Raw genomic sequence first — 25,918 nt, forward strand, 5'->3', positions numbered from 1 at the left:
CGAGTGGAAATGAAGCTGTTTTAAATAAAAAAAGAAATAGTATCATGTATGTGAACATTGGCAGCTGTGGCCTGGCAAAAGCTGAACGCCCACAGCTTCAGCTGAAGATACATCTGAGTATCGAGCCTGACAGTGTCTCATGTTGTGGACCAGAAAGCAGGGTAAGGTTTCCTCACTCTTTCAGATTTCAGTTTGTCACCAGAAGGTGCAGGTAGGCACCCTGGATTAAGATGTCTCCCCTGATTCCCCCTTTGCTTTCTTATAATGTAGTTCAACCATCCTCATTCTTAGGGTGCTTATGCTAAAAGTAGAATTTTCTGTTTCTATTAAATATAAACTTTGACTGACAGCTGTCAGCTTGGCAGTGATGGGCCCAAACAAAGTCTACCCATTTGTTTTCTTTCTGTGTTCTGATGTCCACCAGGAATTCAGACCTGGTTTCTTGGACTGGGCTTACAGCACCCAATTTCCCCATCAATACCTCTTACAAGTTTTTTCCCACCCAGGGTTTGCTGCGTCCCGCGATGACTTACCTTCAGCCTCCCCTTGCTGCAGGCTGGCAGGGGATCACAGGGCTTTGTTTTTACAGATGTGTTCCTGGGCCAAGGGACTCTGACTCTGCTGCTTTAGCAGCTCTGTGCGGATGTTCTCCAGTGCTGCTTTGGGTTTCCAAGCTGTGGGTGAGGATCATTGGTTCTCCTGCAACCTGGTGGTCTCCCAGCTCTGGGACGTACCTCCACTGGTGCCTCTGTTATTTATTGTACCCATACTGAAACCTTATGTGTTCCCCTCTTGGCTGCTGCTTATTCTGGCATCCTGGGTGAAGCTTCTGGAGTCCTTTTAATCCCTTGTGCCTTCTAATAGACTGCTGCTGGGCTTTGACTTGTAATCTTGGCGTCTGGGCTAGGTGTGGGAAAGTAGAAGGAGAAAAGGCATTTTTACCTCTGTGGGTGCCAACAGCTGGCTCTGGTCTACAAGTAATTCTTCTTGTGGATGGGGAAGGAAAGGAGAGCCTTTAGGCTGAAATAGCTGTGGAAGAAGATAACACTTAAGCTAAGCTTTGCAGCACAACTTAAAAAATGAATTTCTAATACTTGGGTTGGTAATGCATTCCAGGACTGTGTGGTCATCTCTGTGTTCCTCCTTTCTTTCTCAATAGCTCCCACGTTGTTCTTCTGTTTTATTAGTCTGAGTCTGTCATTCTACTTAAGCTCTAAAGCAAATAGGAGATGAGCAAGCTGGAAGGCCAAGTTTCATGAACTCCAGGATGGCGTGCAATGAACCCCAAGGGAAACCTGAGAGGTATTTGCAGAAATAATTGTGGGCTCATGCATTATCCATGGAGGGTTGTGAGTCACCTGGATCCCGATGCTGCTGGACATGTGCGCAGTTAGGGCTTTGCTGTCATGGAGCAATTCCAGGCCCGCAAAAGGACCTTCTCCTAAGAGCTTGCCTTGCAGATTTGGAAGGAGTTATAAGAAAAAATGTCTCATGCTTGGTGATGGGGCAGCATAGCAAGGTCACTTGGTCCAGCATTTCATTGACACTCAGATGAACAGAACTCACAATACCGGTAATGTTTTGGCTGCTTTTATACCTTTTTCTTAGAGCTGAAACAAACTCCTCCTACTCAGCTTAAGGTGAACCTGTCCTTTCCCTTCCTAGCATACTGGAATCATCTCCAGTGAAAGGCTTCCAGGTGGATATGAAGCATTGGTTTTATTATTACATCTCTAGCATGCAACTGTCTAGCTTGACTGAGTTAGTAGCTACATTAGATTTAGAAAAATGGAACTACTATATGTAATATCTGTATATGATGGAAAGAACACAGTAAAGTTAGTAGTAGTAAGCAACTTTGTAATTCTGTACCTGACACAAAACTTGCTATGTGCCACCAGGAACAGTGCAACCCACATAGACTTAACAACTTTGACCAAAATTGCTCTGGATGACTCAGGGATTTTTTTTTTTTTTTTTTTTAGAAGGTAGCAATTTTTTAGCTACATGTGCACGGTAGCACTTTCTCCTTTATAGAATTTACGAATGCAACTCAAATTTTTGAGTGGTTTAAAAATTTCAATTCCTTTCCATGCTCTACCAGCTTGCCAGACTATCATCCTGCTTTCATTTTGTTGTTTTCTTACTGAAGCTTTTTCAGTAACAAGAGACAGCAAGATGAGTGGGGGATTCTTTCTTTCTCTTGCTGAAGTTTCTTCATATCCATATACGTATGCCTGGCCTGGGAAAGGAAGATTATAGAGAAAAGAAGGGAGCATGGCTTTGCTGAAACCCAGGTTGGGGACAACACTAATCACCTGAAGCAGTGACTCTGTTTTACTCCATGAAGGGGCAAGCCTTCTTGCACTGGGCAGACAACTAATGTGCTAGGGCTCTGCAGAGAGACTGGTAACTTCCCCCAAAAATGCCATCGCTATCTCAAAGCATCTCCTAACCGTGCTCTAAACACTTGTGTCATTGTCACTGCCATGCCTGGTAAATGGTGTCCTTGGCATTCTCGTATTTGTGGTGCAAGAGATCACTCTGCATCTGTGTTTTTTGGATTCATGGATCCTCCTTTCTGGGTTTTGAAGTCCACCAAAATATTCCTGGATGTGTCTGATGACCAAGCAGGCTATAGCTCACGTCTATGATCACTAGCTTATATCTGCTGTGACAAAGGGAACCTTCTGTATCTGGGCCGATAAGAAGGCAGAGACATGAAAATCCATATGGGGGAAATTAAGCGCTCCTCCGAATGGCTGGCACATGTACTTGGCTGCCCACAGGCTACTAATTCCCTGGTTTTAGAGTAACAGCTGGGTCATTTTAGCTCTTTAGCAAGGAAGGACCAAACCACAAAAACTGCAGCCAGTGCTGAGAATCTGCAAGTGGATTACACTATAAAACTCTTTGGTTACATTTTTATGAGAAAAAAGGGTGGAAAATTAATTAGGAAAATATCCAGGTTTCCTTAACTAGTTTGGCCATTCAGCAGGTGATTTATTTATAAGCATTGCCGGCAATATTTCCTGCTGGATCTTGGTCTTGGAGGACTAGGTCATACCCACAGCATCTGTGTGTGGGCTGATACACATTGATGTAAGAGAATGAGGGCAAATTCAGTTGGCTTCTTTCTTTTTTTCTTCCACATTTGACCCTAGGTATTGCAATTACTGTAGTTAAACATATAATGAAATCCCTGCTATTTAACACTGCAGTTCATTTATGGACATCATTCACTATTAATTTTCACTGTTTTATTAGAGTGCCAAGGGTACATTTTTAAAATTACATTTAAAAATACGTAAGGGTCAGAGAAGCTGCAAGCTGATGTCTATGAGGTAGTGGGTTTCTGGGGGTCACTTGACTTATTTTTCCAGATTTTGCATCAAAACCTGTGCTTAGCTTCCTCAGTGCACTGGGGTTCCCCAAAGAGGTGGTGTGATTGTCCTCGTGCAGGCTGGTGAATTCCTCACCCACAAAAGCTGCCCGGGTGTGGGTGAGCTCCTGAGTTTGTGGTGGAACCATGCGTTACGTGCCTGGTTTCAGGCTCAGATAAGAAGCTTCTGCTTCTTTTAGTTGATGTGCTTAATTCTGTGTGATTTACATATACATGTATAAAATGCACGTATACATATACCCACATCCCCCCTGTATTTTTACGTTTTGTGTCAGTTATTCCGTACGTATCATATAGGCAGTGTGTTTGCACTCGAGGAGATGTTTGTGCCATATTTTTGACTGTTTCTTGCTCCCCCCCACCCCCTCCCAGCAATATTAAAATGCTTTCCAGTGTATCATCTGGGAGGCTGGAGTATTTGATTAGAAGAATAAATGGATATTACAGCAGCACAGTTGAGATCCCTTTAAAACCTCTGCATCCTCGATGGTTGTACCATTTTATAGAGGAATAATTAAAGAATTGCATTTGCCTCATTCCCATGTGACTATATGACCGTAAAGGTGTTGATCCTGGTTTTATTGTTCACCCCGTAAAAGAGAGGGGAAGCTTTCTTAGAAAAACTGCCTCTAAAGCGGGAGCTGTGCGGATATAAACGTTTTGGCTTAACACCTCCTTCCCCATCCGCTTCCCAAATGTGGTTTTTCTGGCACAAATCGTGGCTGTGGAGCAGCCTGGGCCCGGGGGGATGCTCGGAAGCAGCAGGGTGCTGTGCAGGGCTGCTGGGGAGCACCACAGCCTCGTCATCTGTGCACCAACACTGCCCTCGCGTGTCGGGGATCTCGGAGCCCAACCCTGTGCCTGTACGCACAGCTCCCACTCCTGCTTGGCTTGCGGGGGGCTACAGGCAGCCAACACCAGTTATCGAGAGACCAGCAAAAATGGCAGTAGCCATATAATTAGAAATTCGTCTTTACCCTCCTGGAGACAAAACACACAGCTGATGTCCTCCTCTAGGTAGGAAAGCAGCAGCGTTAACTGTTTAAGAGCTGACACGTTGCCACTTTCCAGTTTGGGGTTGTTTAAGAAGTAGCATTTGCGTGGTGTGTGGTTGGTTTTTTTGGGAGGCATGTGGGTGCTGATGGGCATGAAGTCTAAGCAACTTTCTCCTTGTGACCTGCCAAAGCGCTTCAGTGCCGGGTGAAGGACTCCCAGTGTCAGTGGGTTGTGGTGGAGCTGCAGCAATACCCTGGCCTGAGCAAGGAGTTTCGCTTTGGTTTGGTTTTTTTTTATTATTTTATGCCATTCATGGTGTCAGCAGGTCTCTGGATCTGAAACAAGAATTTTGTCACCTGGTTGGTTTAGACCTGGGCCCCAGCAGGTATCATAGCTGCATGCAAGCAAGAGCGAATCATATGTGAAAGACCCATTTCATCGCTTTGCACAGACGCATCAAGTTATAAACTGCTGATCACCACTGATCTGTTGGATTTGAAGGTGTTGGAGAGGTGAAAGGGTCTTGCCCTTTTGCAGGCATCAGGTGCATGCGATGGTTGAAAGATAAAACACTAAGCAATTGACTTTGCTGAACTGAACAGCATCTGAGCGTCTGCTCTGTGGAACGGTTTCTTTTTTGCATCCAGTAAGAACTAAACAACTTAGTTTATTAACTGTGTGTAGGAGGAGGGATCATGGTATGGTTACAGTTGTAGGAACAAGAAATCTAACTGCTATTTTTGGCTCTGCCACAGACATCCTGTCTGCCTTTGGGACAGTCACTTCATCTCTTGGGCCCCAGATTGAAACAGGGTTATTCAAGAATTTCCTCCCTGTGAAAGGTGCTGGTTTCCACCATGAGCAATCCCTCCTAGAAGCAGACGGTGACATGGTCTGCTTGCCCTTGCAAGTGCTGTGTGTGCATTCCCATCCGGAGAGCTGATACCCCCGAGTATATCAGCCTTCACATTTACTGCTTGCACCAGTTATTCTAGGTTCATTCTCTGGCATCTTTTTTACCAAAGCCCTGAATTTCAGTTCTGTTTCCACTGACTTCAAGGGCAGGAGGATTCATTCTCCAGCACAATACATAATTTTCCTATACTAATAACTTCACTCCTTTTCTTTTTTCTTCATGAATTTGTGCCAGGAGGTGTTCTAGTTTCCCCACTTGTAGTTTCCATTGTATTTAATTCAAAAGCAACGGGTTTCGTCCCCAAAGCCTTGTAAAAGCCAAGGGCAAATCTACTGGCCTCTCTCTTTTTAGTTCCTTCTCCATTTGCAATGGGTCAGCTTTTGTTGGGAACGGGGCAGGAAGGTACAGGTGCTTTTTGGGGCTTTCTGTTGCATATTAAAAACAGGATCTGAGCTTCAAGCGTGTCTGGAATAATGTTTGTTGTGCAAAGCCCAGGCTGGCTTGAGAGCTGGCTCTGACCTCTTCTGAGCCCCCTCCTTCTCATCGCCTGAGTTTGTTCTTTTTGCTGTTTCTGGGCCAGGTCTTTAGGAACAGCCTGTTCCCCCTGTTCAGGGACTCATCACCACCCCCTTCTCCTTTTTCATAGCACATGGGACAAGACGCTCTCTATAGCCATCACTCTGCTGACTGCTGCCCTGCAGCAGTTCTTGCTAAAAAAACAGATGCCCCTTAGAAAAGTTTTTTGGATCAGCCTATCTCTCAAGCCTCACATGGGAGACTTAAATGGGCAGTCTCTTATCCAAGCTCCCCTTGGCTGTCTCTCCCTGCGATCCTGCTGGCTCCTCATCCTTGACGTTCTGCTCAGCCACTGCTAGGGGCAACTAAAACATGGGTCAGAGAACCCCATGCTGTTATCCTGTTAGCATCAAGGACACACTGTTTCTCGGAGCTACAGCATGGGGCTGGCTGAGGCAATTAAACCAAGACCTAGTTGTCCGTGCACCCACCGCCTCAGGTGGCCTCCTCTTGATATGGGGCTCCAGAGTAGGAGATGGGCAAATACCTGCTGCAAAACTGTGTTGCAATGCCATAGCCCTCAGCTTACATGAGGGATTAACCAACTTTATCCAAGTCTTGCAAGCCAAATATTCTGGGCCAAGCCCTGCTGATTTTCAGAAAAAGAAAGAATTACATTCCTAGCCATGAGCTAGCAGCCAAAAGAAGGATCCTTCCCATGCCAGGTCCGTTCCATTTTAAATGTGGTGCTCCGTGGAAATGCAGACTAACACAGACAAGTTGTAGAGAAATTGTCCATGACAAGGTAAGAAAACTTGACAACTGTGAGAGAACATCAAGGTGAATATTTTGAATCTGAATTCAAGGTTTTCTTTAAAGAATGCTATTAAGTAGCCAAACTATTAAAAATAAACTTCTCTTAAATTTGGAGCTGCAGAGAAGATCTCAGAGCATCTGTGGATGGGAACTTCCCCATGAACCCCAGTTCAGTGCTGAAGAATCACTGTTTTGGAACAAAACCATTCTTTTATTCCCTTCTCACTAATGTTGAATAAATCTATATGAGGTATTTGAATAGTAGTCATTCCGAATGATCTTAATGTTACGAGTGTACCTGCTGCCTCCTAGGAGTTGCCCTGGCTTTTCAGCCTCTGCCTGTGGAAAGCCCCAGTGCTTTTTTGTATCTTTTAATCTCATAATTTTTTGTGGTCATCTTATTTCCTTTTAATGCTATTAAAGCTTGAGTGATGCACACTCCCGTTTTCACTCTTTTTTTGCCAGACTGTTACCTATATGGATTATCTGATGCTGTTAAGATCTACTGCATGAAATGATAGATAAACATGTACCCTGAATTGGGTAATCACCTGAAAAAAACCCAGAATGAGGATCTAAATCACTCTTCAAGATGAAAAACAAGACGAAAACGTAGCAGAGTGAATGTCAACCCCAGGCATCCTCTTCTGAAAAGCCACTAAAAAAGCAGGCAGTATCTGTTCCCTTCTGGTCTGGGGAGTTAATGGTTGTGGGCTCTGTGAATACGGGGCGTGAGACCCTGGTCCCCAAAGGCCAGCCCTAAACTCCCCTCGACCACAGTGTAGTTTGTAGCACGCTTGAAATTATTAGTTGTTGGCTTACAAAACGAGTGTATTTGGAAAAAAAATGTTGTTCCTTCTCATTTTGCATCAGTCTCTTTGTAAAAGGTTTGCTTGCTTGTGTGTTTGTATTTTGTTTTTCCCAATAAAAGAGGCCAAGTAGGAAGGATACCCCAAGTGCCATGTGAGTAACAAAACTCACATTTTTTTTCTCACCTTCTAATAAAGCCAAATGCATTTCCTGCCTTTTCCTATTGCTCTGATGAGCTAGAGGGGTTTCAGACAGTGAAACCAGGCTTGTCCCAGGCTTACGCAGTACATTAACAGATAGTTTCTGTAGCGGAAACAGAGTGGGGGGAAAAAAAGAAAAGCCCTTGTGTGTTACAATTGAAACACTGAATTAAACTGTTTTCTTGGAAAGCTAATGGGAGCTCTGTGTAGGGTCAGGAACCTGAGACCAGATCCACACAAGTATTCTAATGTCTCTTTATTTTTCTCTACTTTGTGACTGAATCCAAACTGAAACGAATGAGACTTGGACACTCCTCTGAGGCTGTGAGCTTGGCTGAAAAAATGGAGAAATAGGAAATCAAAATTGTAACTTCATAGGGTTATTCAGCCTAGGAGAGTAGAGGAGGGAGGAGAAAAGTAGCCTGGAGACCAGGCAAAATGTGGGGGGGTGTGTTGAGAGATGGACAGTCATGGGAGGTCTGGTCCGCAGTGCCTTGGCTGCTTCTGGCTCAGCTCAACCTTGGGACCTGGCAGTCATCCTCAAAAGCCAGTAAATTCCCATCATGTGAGCCTTCCTTGAACCTTGAATAGGCTTTATTTCTTCGTGGTGGCCTGGAAAGTGGATGCTATTGCTGATAAGTGCCATCCAGCTGCCAGCACACTGGAGCCTGCTCTCTCCCCTGTCTGTACTTCGTTGCTGCAGAACTTGCTGTCGAGGTCTTTCTTTTTTGTATTAAATCTCAAATGTTAATCTTCTTGGTAGATTTGAGGAAGAAAAGGACAAGTTAAAAAATGCACTTCTGACTCCAGATCCTACTTTCCTGTTGATACAGCTGTGTGTTTCCTACTCAATGGCTCAGTAAACAGACAGTTTAACCCTTCAAATCTTGCAGTTGTGTTGTTTCAGCATCACCGGTTTCTCTCCTTAAAGCAAATTTCCCCTCTTGTCTCTGTCCAGAGCAGCCTTTTTTTTTTCTTCTTCCTTTTTTTGCACATCCCCACACATTTCACATCCTGTTGTGGTTTAACACTTTATTCAAAAAGAACAGGATTTCCTCTTGCTTTAGGTGAAAACACTTCTCTCCTTTGCAACCCCCACTTTCTGGTTTTGTGTTTGTGGAGGAGAAAGCAATTATACCTTCTATGTTTAATTCACAGTAATTAAAATTCAATCAATAAATTCCCTGGCAAGGGCATCAGCAGAAGACAGATGTACCAAAATTCTGTAAACATAATTTTTATTGCATGAGATGAGAAAGTGTCTACTGGACTTCAGCTTGGGATAAATTACATGCCAAGGATATTTCAGCCCTTCATACCAGAACAAAATCTTCATCGCATCTGTGCCTGTTTTCATTCTGGCGTTGTATGGCTATTCAGTTGATTGCATCAGTGTTATCACACCCGTTGGTGGTGACCTGGCTGCGTCTGGCTGTGGCATCCTGAGCGAAAACTCTCTGCTACTGGTGGGGAGCTACAAATATGTCCAGGCTGAGGAACATGCTGGCTGTCAGATAATTGTTCCTCTTATGTGAACAAAATGGAGAAACCTTGTCTTTTTGCTAAAGTAGATGGGTTGAAGGTGCTCAACTGTGGTGTCCCCCTGCATTTGAAGTCCTCCAGACACCTCTGAAAGTCATGTTCAGAAATTTCATATGCTACAAGCTGAATACTGATTTTCCTACAGGTGAGTGGACAGAAATTTGTTCTTCCCAGGCACATCACTAGCATAGCCACAGGCCTATAGCCCTTTTAGCAGCTCTGGCTTTCCTACCTCTCCCTATCCATACTGATATCTTCATAGAGAAACTCTCTTGGGATCTCCCTTGCCCTTATTCTGTGTCTGCCATCTCCCTTGATGGCAGCTGCATCTTCCTCCATGGTCTGGGCAGCTCACAATCTTCAGGGTTTGTTTCTTGTAGCAAAAGAAGCATTACCACCCCTGTTCTGCAGACACAAAGAGGCTAAAAGCTGAGTTCAAATAGCAAAGTCATGCCCTAGTCCTTCAATCTAGTTTACCTTCTGTACCTTTAGCAACCCCAAAGTTAGGCTTTTTGTCTGGAGTAGTTACCAAGTCCCTGGTGCAGTCAGTGCAATGATCTCCTCCTCTGCTGTCAGCAGAGAGGGGCCCAGGGTTTGCATGCAGCAGCTGAGAGCGCGTCTAGTTGCACGGAGAAGCTGAGGAGAGCGGGGCCTTTTACACATAATCTCGCCTGTGCAAAAGATCCCACTGATCTGCTGAGTGTCTTGCAGACGTAGTAGCTGCTTATAACCAAATCTGCAATCTTTTGCAACACTGGACAGCGAGCCACTGATTTGCTCAAGGACATTTTTGGAGTCATTTTGCATATGCACTTGATTGTCAGTGGTTTTTATTTGTGGACCAGCTGTAAATTAACTTGACTGTGCAAATCATCTGACTTCCATTAGTATAAATATTCTTTTAAGGTATTGATATTTTAGTCACGCTGTTCTGGCTGCCGTTTATCCTTTGCAGTGACTATGAGAAGCCAACAAGATGCATCCATGTGCAGTAACAGTGTGGCTATGTGGTCTACATTAGAAAGGAACTTCCCTTTCTTGTGCAACCGCCATTAAAACCAAGATGCTTACATTGGCTCATTTTAGTAGTCTTATTTGTAACTATGTCTTACTGCATTGGCACCTCCAGGTCCCAATCAAAACTGATTTCCTCCCACTCTCCTCTCCAGCTATGTTCCTAGGTAAACGAAAGTGAGTATGTCTTGTGAGAAGGATTTTTTCTTTCTTGCCTTTTCTGGGGGAAAGCTGATCAGATATCCTCTCGGTCTTGTAAGAACTGAGTAGCTTCTACATTCACTGAGAAGAAAAAAGTTCTTTTTATGCCTTTAGTGGGATGAATTGACCCTCAAATGGTTGCGTACTCCAAAACTTTGCCCTCCTGAGGGACTTGTCTCGAAAGCAGCACTTTTTTTCTTTCTTAAGAAGGGGGTGGAGGTTGACTGGTTTGTTTGTTGGAGGTTGATTGGTTTGTTTGTTGGCTGAGCCTGTAGCTCAGGTGAAGTTAATGGCAGCATTCTAAAAATTAATAATAATAATACAAACACACTTCATGATTTTCCCTGCAGGTAAAGCTTTGTCTTATTAGATGCTGTCTTTGGAATTGCTTTATTATTTTTTCATTTGACTGAAAGCAGTGATGGCTTTGATTTCTAACATGAACCCAGATAGGTCAGAGTCTCTTATGAAGAACTTATTTATGTCAGATTGTTGCCAGATTTAATGGATTAGTTTCATACTAGATGGCATTCAGTTTTCAGACTTCTGATGTGCTTTTGCGTATCCCTTAGGCTCAGGTACTGTACAGTATTGCACACCTGACTACCACTAAGATTGAGCTGAGCAGCTGGGTAAGAATATCACTGCATCTCAGTTTCCCAGATGTCAAAGAAAGAGGATGCTTCATTCCACCCTTCTCCTTTTGGTAGACTATAAACTGTTTGGGTAGGCTTGTATATCGTAACAGATCATAAAAAACTCAGCACAGGAGTGGATCTGGTACATCCGATCATGTACTCAATTTGCAGTCTCCTCCTTTCTGCTTACAAAACCTGTACTCCAATCTACTTCAGGGTCTTGACTATCATCGAGAAAAGTTAACAGATTCCAGATTTGTTTACTGGTTTCTTGCATCATCTCAGCTTTAGCCCTCATGATCTCCAATATCATCTGTGTGAAGGGTCTTTGTATACATGTTTTGGCAAGTAATGTCTCTGCTCCACATGTTGAGCTAGTAAATTCCCTCAGTTAGGCTGGGTTTGTTCCAGGCATTTGGGGCAGACAAGCTCAGCATAGCTTGGGAAAAGGAGGCCTCTAGCTAATCACCACACTCCTGCTAAATGTTCTCACCATAAATTTGGCAAGGTCGTTTGTGCTGATCTCACTTTAACTTCTAATGCGAGCTTATAGCAATTCATCATTTCTCTAGCTTATGGGTCACCATCTTTCTGGCTTGCTGTCTACCTGCTGTGCATGGGCACAGACTCCCTTCCGGTCATTTTCTGTACATCTGAACTCATCCAGAGCTTGCAGCTACATTTCTATTGAATTTACTGGTTTTATTTAAAAGTCTTTAGTCTTTTTGTGTGTGTGCGTGTTCTTGTTCTGTGGATTTTTACTTTTTGAGTCAGAAGAAAAAATGTTCAGAATTGTGTGCTTAGCATTCTGCTGTGCACTCCTCTTTTTCGGAATCAGTTATCACCGTTGCAAAGGACTTCAGATTTCCTTTTTGAGATTCTTTTTGGCACATTCTAAAACACAGTGACAAAATGTCTAATTAAATCTGTTGGGGGGGATTTTAAGAGGCAGTTGTTTGACAATGGTACCCTGTGATATGGTTAAAAGCTTGATATCAGCTTTAGGAAGAAAACGGTTTAGGAAGATAATGTGTCCCCAGAGAATTCAATACTTCAATTCCTTGAGGAAGTGATTTAAAGCAGCATCTGCTCTGTGCCATGTATTGTTTTATACTTTCCTTCAGATCCCTGAACCTGAAGTAGATTATTTGGATATGCATCTATTTCTGTGAATCAGTTTATAGCACTCAGAGAAATGTAACTGGAATATTTTCTAGGATTTTGAAAGAGGCAAAAGGGACTTATATAGTGAAGACAGAAAACTTGATTGTTGGCAGTAGCATAGGCTATGGCGTTGTTTCTGTCCCGCTGCCGATGTGATGAGACGCCTGTAGAATTTGATGGGCGAGGAGGTAGAAAGTGTTCAGTTCCCTTTTCCTCTTTGTGACAACATGGGCATTCTGGTTATTTCATGTTCGTGGTCCCACCCCCACACACCCTGCCTTAACCATTTCATATGACTTTAACTTGCAGGGAGGTTTTGTGGTTTGTCTCCTGACTATGTGAGTCTCTTTTGCCTCTGCATGCTCAGTGTGATAACAACAGGCATTCACTGCCCATATATCTTAGCACCCTTATAGTCCTGTTTTCAGAGATTTCCAGATGCCTGGCACTGGTTCAGAACATCAGTCCAACCTCTGGCTGTCTGGATGCACCCTATCGTCTTCAACTCCTGTTTCCCTTCCTTAATTTAAATACTACTGTTCTTAGCTCAACAAGTTTTTAACACCATAAATACTTCCTTTACCCCCTTGAGTTTTCTCCTGTCAGACTTTGCACACTGTGCACGGTCGCTGATGAGGAGGGGTGCAGCTCTTGTCATCTCTTGAGTCTTCCCTATATCTGTCCAAATTAACGTAATCAAACCCACTTACCTAATAACTCCTAGATTTAAAAAAAAAAAGTCTTATTTTCATATACAGAAGTTAAGGTTCCTTTACACTGCTGTAGCCTTATAAAAGAAAACTAAACTCTCTGTATTTGCCATAACGTTACCAGTAACTCCATGTCATCTATACCAATTATGGGAACTTGTCTTCCACTGTCTGGTACGTCGTATACTCATTTCTACCTGCATGCAGTGAGCACCGATGATTTAGTAGACTTGCACAGATGTTTCTGGGGATGGAAAGTTCAGTGCAACAAGCATTGGTCCGTGATCTTTGGAAGTTTATCTGTTTATTCTCAGGGGATCTCACAGCCGGTGATATCAGCTGAATCTTTCACAATATAGATGTGAAAGTATCACACGGTCACCAAGTGTAGCGATATTATTATACGTGTTGAACAAGGGTCAGTGAGGTTTCTGGAGGCTGTGAGGGAGGTTCCGTATCTCTCATCCTGCACTTAACCTCTTGTTCCCATTCCCTCTGGTTTGAATGGGACTTGATCTTCGTCGAGGGAGATTTTATTCAGTGGTGAATTCTGCAGGTTCTTCCTCTTGCCACCTTCCTGATAATACTGTTTCCCCTTTTGGACCAAAAGTTCTCCTCTAATGTCCTCTCATCATTTGTGAACTCTATATGCTGCCACTCTGCTTTGGCACTTGGCACAAGAATAAGTGTCCCAGTCCAGGAGAAAGAAAGAAGGGGCCACCTTTGATTGCTACACATCCTCACTGCTGAAGCAGAGAAGCTGTCCCCATGCCCTCAGGCTGTCTCTGTAGTGGGAAGCCAAAGACAGGATGGAGCCAGAAGTGCAGGAGATCTAAGCTGGGCCACGCAGAATGGTGGAGACCAAGGCGCAAGACTTGCCCTTGCAAGCACCACGCAGCAATCACATGGATGGGGTTTGGCATTGCTGGTACTTAAAATTGCAGTATTACAATTATTCTTTTCCACTGCTCAGTGTAAGCTTCAATCTGGTGATACCCCTCTCCCACTCTGGGTTTCGGTGGTTTCCTAATTTGGATTTCTAGAAACAGCCTCAGGCACTAGTCAGACTCTGGTTGAACAGAAAAGCTGCTTTCCTCACAAAAGTATGGCCAGACTATACCCAGATCAAATGGCCAGGCTGTGGCAGATATTGAGGAGGATGCCTTTGCTTCAAACGTACAAATGCTGCGTTACTGATCTCTGCACACACATAGCTAACTCACTTCAGATGCTACAAGAGACTTTTGCCATGATTTTGCCTGGCAAAGGGTAAGATAACATATATGATTTCAAGCTGGGTCCTAATGTTCTGCAATCAGACTCTGAATTATCTTCAGGTCCTCCTACAGTGTGCAAAGGTCCGGCATCTTCTGTCGGTCCTAAGGATGTTGCTGACCTATATGTCTTCCATCTGCATTCTCTGCCTAACAGATCTCATCAAATACTACAAGCTACAGTTACCAAAATATGCTATGCTTGGCACAAAAATATCGTTTCATGATGGGACTCTTTACCTGGAAATGCTGCTATTTATTCAGACAAGTTGTAGGCTCCATCTATTTTTACTTAACCACAGGGATGTAGCAATGCAGTCTTACTGGTCATCTTTCATTGAGAGTCTTGAGGTGGCTTTGATATAATGATACAACACTATATTAAATGGCAGTTATCTTTTTTTGGATGAAGCCCCTCATGCCGTGTGTTCCAAAGGGGTCGTTAAAGTAGCAGTAACAGCAGCTTCTCTTTCCTTCTATTACCTTGAAATCTTCCAGCTACAAAACCAGACTTCAGCTAGGTTTTCTATTATCAGATAAAATAATAATTAGGTGCCAAATAGTATTTTTGGCTGTGCTAATGATGTGAGAGGGGATGGACCTGCAAAATGGAATTATTTTGTCTGCATTAAATGTACCATTTCACAATGCCCGTTAGTATACCTTCTCCTACCACTGAGAAGAGTGGACTGATACTAGATCACCCATTAACCTCATTGCCAGACCACCCAAGTCCAGTTGCCCCAGCACCTTGTCCTGGGTTACAACCTTTAGGTCTCTGACCACCTTGGTTGCCGCCCTCCGGACTGCCAATTCCTTTATATCCCATTTAAAGTGAGGGTTCAAAACTGTAGTCCAGGAAGTGAATTAATCTATTGAGATCTCACCAAGCCCAGATTTTTTTCCATATCTAAACAAACTATTAAACACTGGCAAAATGAGAGCAAGTAACTAGTCCTTAGCATGGACTTCAAGGAGGAAGACACTTTGACAGTTGGAAAATAAAGTGATCAACTCAGAAAGGCAAAGCTAGGGAAAAATAGCAGTGGAAACTTGACATGGGAGGAAAATTGCTATTGGGAGGAAATAAGGATGCAAAACTGTCAGTTCATCAGCAACTCTAGGAAAGTACAGATACTGGGTCAAGCAAACTGTTTCTGATTTGAGAATTTAAATAACAATGAAATTTTAAAATGAAAAGGTGTTTTAAGTCAAAATGCTCTGCATTGGAACAGAAACAGAAAACTGTTGGTACTTGAAAATGCAGGTTTCTGGTTTTGTTAGAAAAATCATGATAGAAAAATCAAGATGACTTTTAAAAATGTCATGAAATCTGTGCTCTTCTTACCATGCGGAAAAAAAATAAATAAGTGGAGTTTCTTAATTTTACTTACTTTACTTTTTTGCCCAGCTTGAGACAGAGCATCCCCAAGGGTGTAAGAGGACAGAAGGTGTCTTTATTTTGGTTTCAGGGCCATAACTGAAAAATAGGAGATAAGCAAATGCAGAACATGGCTAATTGCAAAGTAAAACCTCTGCCAAAGGTTTTTGTCTCTCCCTCATGCAAAATGCAGAACATGGCTAATTGCAAAGTAAAACCCCTGCCAAAGGGTTTTGTCTCTCCCTCTTGTCTGGGAGCTGGAACTGTGATACTGCTTTTGTTACCCAGCTCGTGGCTCATATGGCAACATCTTGTTCTGTACAGTTTTAGGACGGTTTGTAACCCTATGACTTTGGATGGTCCAAATGCACTTTCCACTTTCCTAAAACTGAAGTCTGCCTGCTTGTCCCTTCTGGAGACTTTTCTCATTGCTCCTCCAGATGTTCCCTGTTACTTTTCAAACTCGAGTTCAAACTAGTTTCACTGGGTGAGCTCATTAACTGCACAAATGAAACATGTGCAGCGCAAGATGTTAAAATGTTCTTAGAGCACAGAAACTATGCTGTTTAATATCCCGATTAGTGGAGCCTGTGGTGGCAGTGTCAATTTGTTAATGATGTCCAAACATTTTTAGGTCACCCTATTCTAAGCGAGTGTTACTCTTACTGGGACAACACTTGGGAAACATCAGGTTGCTTTCTAACAGGGAAGTGCTTTCCCTCTGAACAGGCCGTGGAAAAAAGTGAAGAAAATGTGAGGCCACACTGAGTTTGCCAGTATAAGCAATATTTTGGCAAAGAGGTGAATGTATGTAATCTTTACTCTGTGATTGTCTAAACTGAGTTAGAAAAGACTATTCCAAACATCTGCCTACATTCTTCCCACAGATACATTTCCCAAAATAAAGTTATGGGAAGTTGATTGTTCATCACTCATAGATACACAGAAATATTACTGGTTGACTCACTGTGGATATTTTATTTTCTTAGGCTATTGAATGTTATGCTTCATGCAGAATGTTCCTTTCTGCTCAGCCTACAGTGCACAGCAAGAATATATCCAGCTGGCACCTGACATTATAAAACTGTCTTATATTTTCTGGGTTCAGACTCTGTTATTTTACAATATGTTCTGGAGATTTCATGTCTGGGATCAATTTTAATGAGGTATCTAGAAGCTCATGCAGACTCTGGGGAAGCTGAGTCCCGAATAATCATATTTTCCTCTTACCATTACATGTCCTGCAGAGTCTGATTTATATCTCTGTCCTGATGCTAGCTCACTTGTCACTAGTATTACCTTGTGATAGTTTATGAGCATTCATGGGGACTTAGGGATTTGTAGCAAGAGCATAACAGCAAGGCAGTCCTGATGGTACTGTGATTACTGCTGATCTTGCTGTAAGTACTGGCTCTTTGTCGACCCATCTGTTTTGGGCGTAATAATAATGCAAATATTCAGCAATATTCAGCTCAGAAGTTCCAACTGAGCAAGATCAAGAAACAAACTTCTACCTTGAGGATCTGGTTTAAGCCCACTGACGTAAGCCAGGTCCTCTTTCTCATTGCTAATGAGCCCATCTCCATGACATGCATTATGAGTTGTTAACCTCTGTCTGTTCTGGGATGAAACTAAGCAATCTCTATGCTTGCCTAGAGATGCAACTGAGGGACGGAAGGGTATGTGGCTTTATTTAATTGATTATTTATATTTCATCTTGTCTTTCCGTTTTTACTTCTTTATTAAGCTCCAGACACTGTGTTCCCCTGGGAACCGTGCTACGTCAGGTTAGTATTAGGATGTTTGCAACTCTGTGAATGTGGATGTGAGTGTCCTGGGGTGCCTTTTAAAATAATTTTGGTTAATGGGAACATTTAGGGTGGTACGTGGTGTTGGAGCTGGCTCTACAGGCGTTTCTGCTTGTGCTGTCTAAATAGTTCTGCCAGTAGGTGGAACCAGGAGAAAGCAGATGTGTCTTCTGGCAGAGAGACCATACAAATACACAACCTTTTCGTGGGAGATGCATCCCTAAGTGTTAGCTCAAAGCTGTGTTTTTAACTTCAGGGTCCCTGTTTAGGACAGCCAAACTGCAGAGTCTGGAGTTATTTCTAAACAGTAACAGGCTGATGCTGTCAGGCCTTGGTGCGTAAACTCCCACCAGTAAGGATGTTTGGGTCAGTCTGCAAATCAGCCAGTTTGATCACATAGTAATAAGGAGGACATTTTAATAAAGATTTCCTCACTGACCGTTCTCTCTTGTGAATATGTCAGAGATAGAGGACAGGGGATAATCCAGATCACGTTGTATCCCTCCATCAATGACATCTGGCATTTGCTCAGAAAGGCAGTATCAGAAATGTAGGTTAAAACATTCCTTTAATGTGTTCTACTGTGGGAAATTAAAAGGAGTCCACCTAATGGCATGTGCCCTGCAAAACACAGCTTGTGAAGCTAAAAGCGAGCTCAAAAGTCCGTCTTTCAGAGCAAATTACCACCAAGGAGAAAACAGCAGGAGGTGATAAGGTACTACAGTTTGAGCAGACTTCTATCTACCAACTTCTCATAACCAGTTTCCCAGCTCTGCCAATAGCCAGAAGAATTTCATTTAGAAGTCACCGTCCTTGCTGGACTTTTTCCCATCAATAAACTGGAGGGGAAGAACATGGATAGCTTCTCCCTACCTTCACTCAGCTTATCATGATGAGAAAAATACTTGAAAGAAAAAGGCTTTAAAAGTAAGGTCTTGCAGCACTGAAACAGTGAAATCAATACACATGAATATATTTTTAAACACCTGTAAAAACTGGAAGCAAAGAAATACATTGCAATGCATCTAGGGCTTTGCTGCTTAAAAGCAAAGCTGGAGGTTTCCTCATGCATTATGTAAAAGTGCTGCTATATATCTGGCTGGCTTGCAATTTGGACTGTATACACTAATTTCAACACCGTAGCTTGGGCTTTCCAGTTTTCAAAACTAAAACAAACTTACAATTACAGTATTTTCCAACAAATTGAAAATATACTTTGCCAGTAGGTAGAACATGCTGCGAAAATGCTGCTATCCAGACGTGGATAGTAAAACTCATGGCTATTAAAACTATTGAGTTTGTGGCCATGGCAGGCAGTGAGTCATTTTTTATTTTCTTCTCTCTTCTTGAATGTGAACACAGAAATTAGCGGGAAATTGTTGCTAGCGAAATACTATTTTCTGCAGATGCAAAAAGAAAGTAATTTTGGAGCTTGCCAAGCATAAATCAGGAGCAACTTTAATAGAGAGTTATCAGCCATGGTAGGGTGAGAAAAGCTTCATCTTGTTTTAATGAGAATAGGCTTGCACCTCCAAAAGCAGCAAAATTAGAGCTCATGAATAACTTGTGGTGGAATATTTTCTCCTTAGTATCCAAGATAAATTGGGGTCTGCAGATCCCAAGATTGAAGAGTAATTATACAAAACAAGTTAACTACCAGTACCTGGAAAAATTAATTTCCTAGCAGGCACATTCTTTTATCTTTCTGATATTTTAAAAGAAACTTGTCAAATCCCCACCACTGTACTTTTTGGTGTTAAGTTTCTCTTCACTCTCATTTTGGATTTCTTACAAAACCATTGTCCTCCTATACATTATATTGACCCTAAAGGCATGATTCCTGAAACCTTAACTTACATGAGGGGTTTTTTTTGTTTGGTTATTTGGTTGGTTTTTTTCTAGTTAAAGATGGCCATTGATGAAGGCCATTACAGTGTGATTTCCTGCTGATACCACCTGTAGAAAGAGTCATTTTATTGTGGTATTTATAAAGCATTATTCATGATGTCTTAACCATCATACTTATTAATAAGAAAGTGTCTATTTCCCAAAATGTTCTGGTACATTGAAGTCGTAGGGCTGAATGACTTTTCCAAAAGGATTTAGATATTCCAGTGATGACAGCTAACCATAGAAAAGGAAAAGCCAAGAATTTTACAAATCTACAGAATTGTTTCTCTCATAGCAAAGCTCTGAGGGACTTAGGAGGGGAGAGGAAGAGGGCCTGGAAGCTGTACAGGTTGTGCACTTGTTCTAGTGTCCAGTGGACAACAGTTTCCAGAAGTTGGGTGTTGGTTGGGTGGCAATGGAGCCTAGGACATGATGCCGCTTCCATCTCTCCACGCCTTCCCTATTTGTAAAATACGGGAGTCATAGTATTTTGATGCCTGTCCACATGGATTATTTCAAGGTGCTCATGCAGCCCACACTAAGTGTCCTTCCTATGGCTTACTCAACCATACCCCTGGATGTTTCAGCTGGCATGTCCAAGAACTACAACAGCTAGTCACTATAAGGACACTTGAAAAGCTTCCTTGGCCAGGTAGGGCTTTAGACCTAGAGGAAGGGCTGTTAAATCATTTACTCTAAATTCCTGTCTATCACAAGCCACCAAATGGCTCCCAGCTACCCAGTCCTTTACAAGAATTCAGCCTCAGTCCTTCACACATTAACTAAAACCTACTAGTAGGGTTCCTCTTTGCTACGTATGTTGATTCACAGACACTTTCATATCTCCACAGGGTGGAAGCTGTTTGCTTGCTCAATGTTGACAATAGAAACAAGGGACTGTGAAGGGATTTACTTAAAGGGTTGGGCCATGGCAATGGGCTCTTTAAATAGCTGCGTGACTTTTGTCTGTGTATCTGGATTTGATTATTAAGCACTTTTTTAATGATCAGCAACAAAGTAAATAGGTTTATTGCACTTGAAGAGGCCTCTGTTCTCAAGTGACAGCTTATTGCACCTACTCAAATTATTGTGAGTGGAATGAAAAATACTACTATCAAAAGGCCAGGGCTTTTCATTGATCTGAATGTTCCCTTTTAACAACTTTGGCAGCATCAAGGAGCCTTAAAGTGGGAGTAAATTATATTGGTATGTTTTAGTTTAAACATGAGTTTAAATGTGATGTTAAGCCAACTTTAAGGCCAACTGTTTGTAAAGGGGGCCTTAATGGAATTGGGAATTATGCCCAGAGCAAACACATTGCCTATTTGGCAGTGATTAGCAATGTGTTAACAATTTAGTGTTCTACATACAGGGTAACTAATTACTAAGATACTTAAATACACCTTCAGATACAGCAGTAGCAGGTTTAGAAATGTACTTTAATAAAATTTGAGTCTGCTAGCAAGGAAGCTGTAGAAGACAGTAAAAGGGCTTTGCAGAGGTACCCTGAGGGATAACTCATCGGCTGTGGGATTGCAATTCTTGGGGATGCTTTTCCCCACAAAGCCTTGGATTGGGGTATTTTCTTCATGGAGAGGTGGTGGAAAGCCTTTTGTTTGAGACATCTGAAACTGTAAAGAGGACAAAACACTGGGGAATATATAGTACCGTACAAAGTAGCCAGGAATGGATGGGATTGCCTTAGTAATTTCTAGACCTTGACTTTCCTTGTCTGAACTTTGTAGGGTTACACACTTATTCTTTGCAGCCCTCAAATCTTGTTACCAGAAAGGGCTTCAGGACCACATGTGTCCAAGCAGGATCATGTTCTGGCTGCTGTTGATAGCCTGTAAATAACCCCATTTGTAGCTGTAGCTGTTTCTGAGCTACCATGCCCTGCTTGACCCCCATGTGCAGCTCAGGTTTTCTGTGCAGTGATCCTGGTAGAAAAGGCACGTCTTTGCTTTGTTGCTGAGCTGGTTTGCACCCTTCCTGCACCACAAGCATGGCTGGTGTGTTAAATGTCATCCAGAGTTTGCTCTGCAGGGACTGGCGAGCACAGAAGGCAAAACCCTCTGTGGGTTTTGCTATGAGCTAAGGTACCCCAGCACTCCATTATCTCAGTAATAGTGACCTGAATGTGTCTACTGGAGTAGCATCACTGCATTACATGAAATTCCTTTTCTACCTCGATTTACCTTGGTCACATTTTTTTATCTGATTATCAGATTTTTAGTTAATTTGCAGCTTTGTTTTTTCTTATTTGCCAAGGAAATGGAGATCAGGAAATGGAAACTTGGCAGTATCCTCCCCATAAAAGTTTTCCTTCCTTGCTCACCACGCTGGCAAATATATGTGCACGACTAATGGGAGAAACACTAACATTATGAAGCTTCATTTACACTCATCCGATTTATAAGTCCCACAGTGACTCCATGTAGGACAAAAGCATATGCCAAAAGGCGTAAGTGGAAAATCACTGCAGAAATATCCCAATTGTTTGACTGTGTGGGCCAGGGCAACATCATGGGAACTACAGTGTGAGACCTGGAAGACCCCATCACAAACAGACCTAAGAGCCTCATTACTACATTAGGATTTAGAGAGCATTTCTGCTTAATATAGTAGTCTGGACACTGCAAAGGATGGATAAGTGTTTGTCAGAGTGCTTAGAGAAAATACATGACTCCTTTTTTATTATTATTATTATCTTTTACATTTTTTAAAATGTTATATCCATAGTGTAGCTTCATTGCTTAGGATTGGGACTCTGTCAGGGAGCTGAACTGCATGTGTGTTGTGTTATAGGGGTGGAGACAACCAAAGTATTTTTCATAGAGAGGTGGGTGAACTTGTGCATCAAGACATTCACAGACAGTTAGGCAGATTTTGGTTTCAGAGGCTATCTTTTCCTGTGTGTAATCTCATCTCTATTCAAGTCAAAGGGCTGGGATATTGTAAGGCAGCAGTTGTGGTATTAGTGGTATTGCAAGAAGAGACCAAATGGCCAAGACATCCTCAGGAGATCCATGATGGAGTGCTAAGCCTGTGGGTTTCAGATCACCCTCGCAACGCAGATGTTCGTGACTGGGTGTCTGTGAGCGTGGTGGGCTCACAGGCCTCCTCCTGGTCCCCTCGTGGATTTATGGGATCCAGTGTTTTGGTTGCAAGACCCACACAAATGTGGATAAACTTGAGGAAGACGAGGCCAAACGGTGCCACTTCTCATGCTTTCATACTGCAACATGATGATCTTGCTTGGTGACCTGAAGGGCAGTTGCTGCTGCCTGAGGAAGCCTTTGAGTAGCCAAGAGGCCCTAGAGCCATGTCTCAATGAACAGGCACGACAGCTATGGGGTGGCACAATCTTCTTCCAGCGCCAAACACCACAGGGTGACACAGACTGGAGACATGTCACACCTTCTTTTCATGTATCAGAGGGGTCTTGACATGTGGGCCTGTGTTCCTACATGGAGAGAGACCTCTGTTTAGAGAGGAGAGGTCTGGAAAAGGCTGAGTACCAGCAGACTGGGGCTATGCAGTTTGGGTGCTAGTCCAAGCTGCAGAGCATTTGCCCTCAGCTGGTATCTGAAGGGGTTTACAAGAGAGCAGTGACCGCTCCCTTTCTATGGCTCTTTGACATTAATTCTTTGGTTTCCTTGCAGTCTCTTTAGACCTGGGGGATTTTTATTGAGGACTAATCACCACAAGGTTCGCAGCCCCTTTTTCTCTGGAACGCTCTCCAAGCTGTGTTTCTTTGTTTGTAGGCCATTGCCCAGACCTCCACCACCATGACCCCCACCGTCCCTTCCATGACAGAGGCCTACACGCGGACTCAGTACTGTAAGTGGCCGTGCGAGTGTCCGAAGTCCCCACCTCGGTGCTCGGTAGGCATCAGCCTGGTCACAGATGGCTGCGACTGCTGCAAGACGTGTGCCAAGCAGCGTGGAGAAAATTGCACTGAGGCCGACACCTGTGATTTCCACAGGGGCTTGTACTGTGACTACAGTGGAGACAGACCTAGGTACGAAATAGGAGTATGTGCACGTAAGTGATGTACATATATTTTCAACTTAGATATACATTGGCAGCTCCCCTCGGTCTGAGCAGTGGCTGAGATTTATCTCATTAGATACCTGACTGTACGCTCATCATCCTCCATTCATCATCTTCAATTTCCTTATAGCTGTCTTCATTCTCAGGGCAGTTGGCTGGATGAGAAATGACATCTGAATTCTTGCTCTTTGAGTTGGCTGCAGCCAACAGCAAGAAGCAACCAGCATTTGAAGGTCTTCAGATTTGCAAGTAGATGATTCTGTATTCACGGTAACAGGAGGAGGTGCTGTAGTGGGGGATGGCTGGGGATGAAGGAAGGATAGATATGCAGCTGGTTTTAAAGACAAGCAATATGGGCATCTACATGAAAACCATGACATTAAGGAGACGCTTTTGGCTTATTCCCAAAAGTGGATCCCTAGGAAGGATAGCACGTGGTATCCTGTCAAGAGGGTCAGGGATGCATCATCTCCTAGCAAAGTTTCTCAGTGACAAATTGAGGTCTGAGCCTTAATCTTACAATGGTTTCAGTCACGTTAGCTGCCATGAAGCAGCAGGATTTCTTCCTGCCTGTCATAACAAACTCTTGGTGGGATAATTCATGTGACTGGAATGTTTTTATTCAAGAAGAGGAAAAAGTAATGAGGTAGTGTTTTGTGTGTCAAGGATATATTCACCTGTTCTGAGATCCAGAACAGCGGGAGTATCTGATCCACTCATAAATGTCATAAATGATGGAAAACCATTACTCTGGGAATGATTAAAAGGGAAAGGATCCTGAGTACAACCACACAGATAGCTGATCAGAAAGGATGCTGACTGTTTAGCAAGTTATTAGAACATAATGGTTAAGGCTTTAGAGTCATAAACAGGAAAAAGCCATTTACAGGGAGGGTCTTCTAGCCTGGAATATAACCATGAATGAGGTACTAATAGAAAATGTAAAGGTGGAAGGAAACCTGGAGGAGAGCTGATTGCGAGATGGATAGAATAACTGATCCACAGGAAAGAGAAAAGATTGCAAACAGCGGGCTTCAATAAACTTAGAAAATCAGCAGAAGTTTCACAAGGGGCAAGTCTGAGGAGTGAAGACGTTCAGGATAGCTGGCAGTTTCTCACAGAAATGATACTAGGGCTTGCTGTTCCTCAGCAGAAGAAGGATGGGAAGTGTAGTAAGAAATGAACTTGGCTTTGCATTAGCTCAGCCACAAAAAAACAAGCATGCAGAAAGTGGAGTCTAACCAGATTTTTGTAGTATATGGGCAAAATAACAACAAGAGAAGGTATGTGCAAGGAGCCATAAGCTTAAACAGGGATTTTCAAGATTAGAAAAGATCCAAGGTTAAGAAAAGAGAATATGAGGTCATTCAAATGTATGTCTGGAATGTGTGTGGAGCATTCATGGGAGGTCTGTAAGAACAGGTTAGACAAACATCTGTCAAGAATGATATCGTTACAGCTGGCCCAGCACTGGGAGAGGAAAACAATGTGGATGTTGTCTCAAAGCTGCCTCTTTAAAGACCTTCACGTTGCTTCACGTTTATTTATTTAAATGCTTGCTTTCTTAGTTGAATTTTTTTGGGTTTTTGTAGTCCTCCCATACATCACAGGCATTCAGTATGCCTGTGGCAACAGCACTGTGATGTAGGAAGATTGATCCCCAGCTTCCCCAGTGAGGTCTGGAAGGATTCCCAATTCAATGAACTTTCACATGCCTACTGCCATGACAATATATCCCCTATTATGTGACATTTACAGCTATATGATGAGGGGCATTGTGGTGTACCCAGCTGAGGGACATGAGAAGTAGGTCTTTCCATGGTTAGGAAGTAAAGCAGTTTGTCTCTGGCTGCCATAGAAAGCTGTGGTCTTCCCCTTGCTTTCAACATCCAGGTAGATGCACATGACAGTTCTAGAGAGGTGGCGGTCGGTCTCTTCTCCCAGGTAACAAGTGATAGGACAAGAGAAAATGGCCTCAAGTTGCGCCAGGGGAGGTTTAGACTGGATATTAGGAAATTTTACTTCACAGAAAGGGTTATCAAGCATTGGAAGAGGCTGCCCAGGGAAGTGGTTGAGTCGCCATCCCTGGAGGTATTTAAAGGACGTTTGGATGAGGTGCTTAGGGACATGGTGTAGTGGTGGTCTTGATAGTGTTAGGTTTACGGTTGGACTCAATGATCTTAAAGGTCTTTTCCAACCTATACGATTCTGTGATTCTGTGACAGGATCTGCTGACACATTCTTTCTCATGCACTGGCTCATATATATGAGCTGTATCACTCCACTCTGAGTACACCAGCTATTGTCCTGACTGCAGGGTGAGTGAAGGCAAGAGCGGGGACTCCTGTGCTGGTTGTTGGGGACTAACTGCTGTGGGGAATTTGCTTTGCAGCTGGATGCCAAAAGCTGGGTCTAGAGACTCCAGTGTATGCAGGACTACAGAAACAATATTATTTGTGGAAAATAAAGATCCTGAAAGAGCTAGGAACTGGTGTTGGGAAAGGGAATGGGGAGAAACTGTGGGAAATTCAGGCTGTATCTGGACTGGCATGCTGAGGTATGTCCCAGGATCTGGTCACCTGG

General features: G+C 43.0%; 1 protein-coding gene across 5 annotated transcripts in view; it reads left to right on the forward strand.

Annotated features, from left to right (window-relative positions):
• Positions 1-25,918, forward strand: part of CCN4 (cellular communication network factor 4) — a 57,446-nt gene that overhangs the window by 26,915 nt on the left and 4,613 nt on the right. For 2 of the 5 annotated variants that reach the window (XM_075495308.1, XM_075495307.1), the window contains exon 2: positions 23,047-23,326. In XM_075495308.1, the coding sequence (XP_075351423.1) occupies positions 23,047-23,326 (280 nt within the window). Of the gene's footprint in view, positions 1-1,280; positions 1,303-1,373; positions 1,574-23,046; positions 23,327-25,918 lie in introns of those variants that run through there. The other 3 variants (XM_075495310.1, XM_075495309.1, XM_075495311.1) reach the window with 3 other exon arrangements.

This window comes from Mycteria americana, chromosome 2 (assembly GCF_035582795.1).
Source record: "Mycteria americana isolate JAX WOST 10 ecotype Jacksonville Zoo and Gardens chromosome 2, USCA_MyAme_1.0, whole genome shotgun sequence".
Taxonomy (NCBI): Eukaryota; Metazoa; Chordata; class Aves; order Ciconiiformes; family Ciconiidae; genus Mycteria; species Mycteria americana.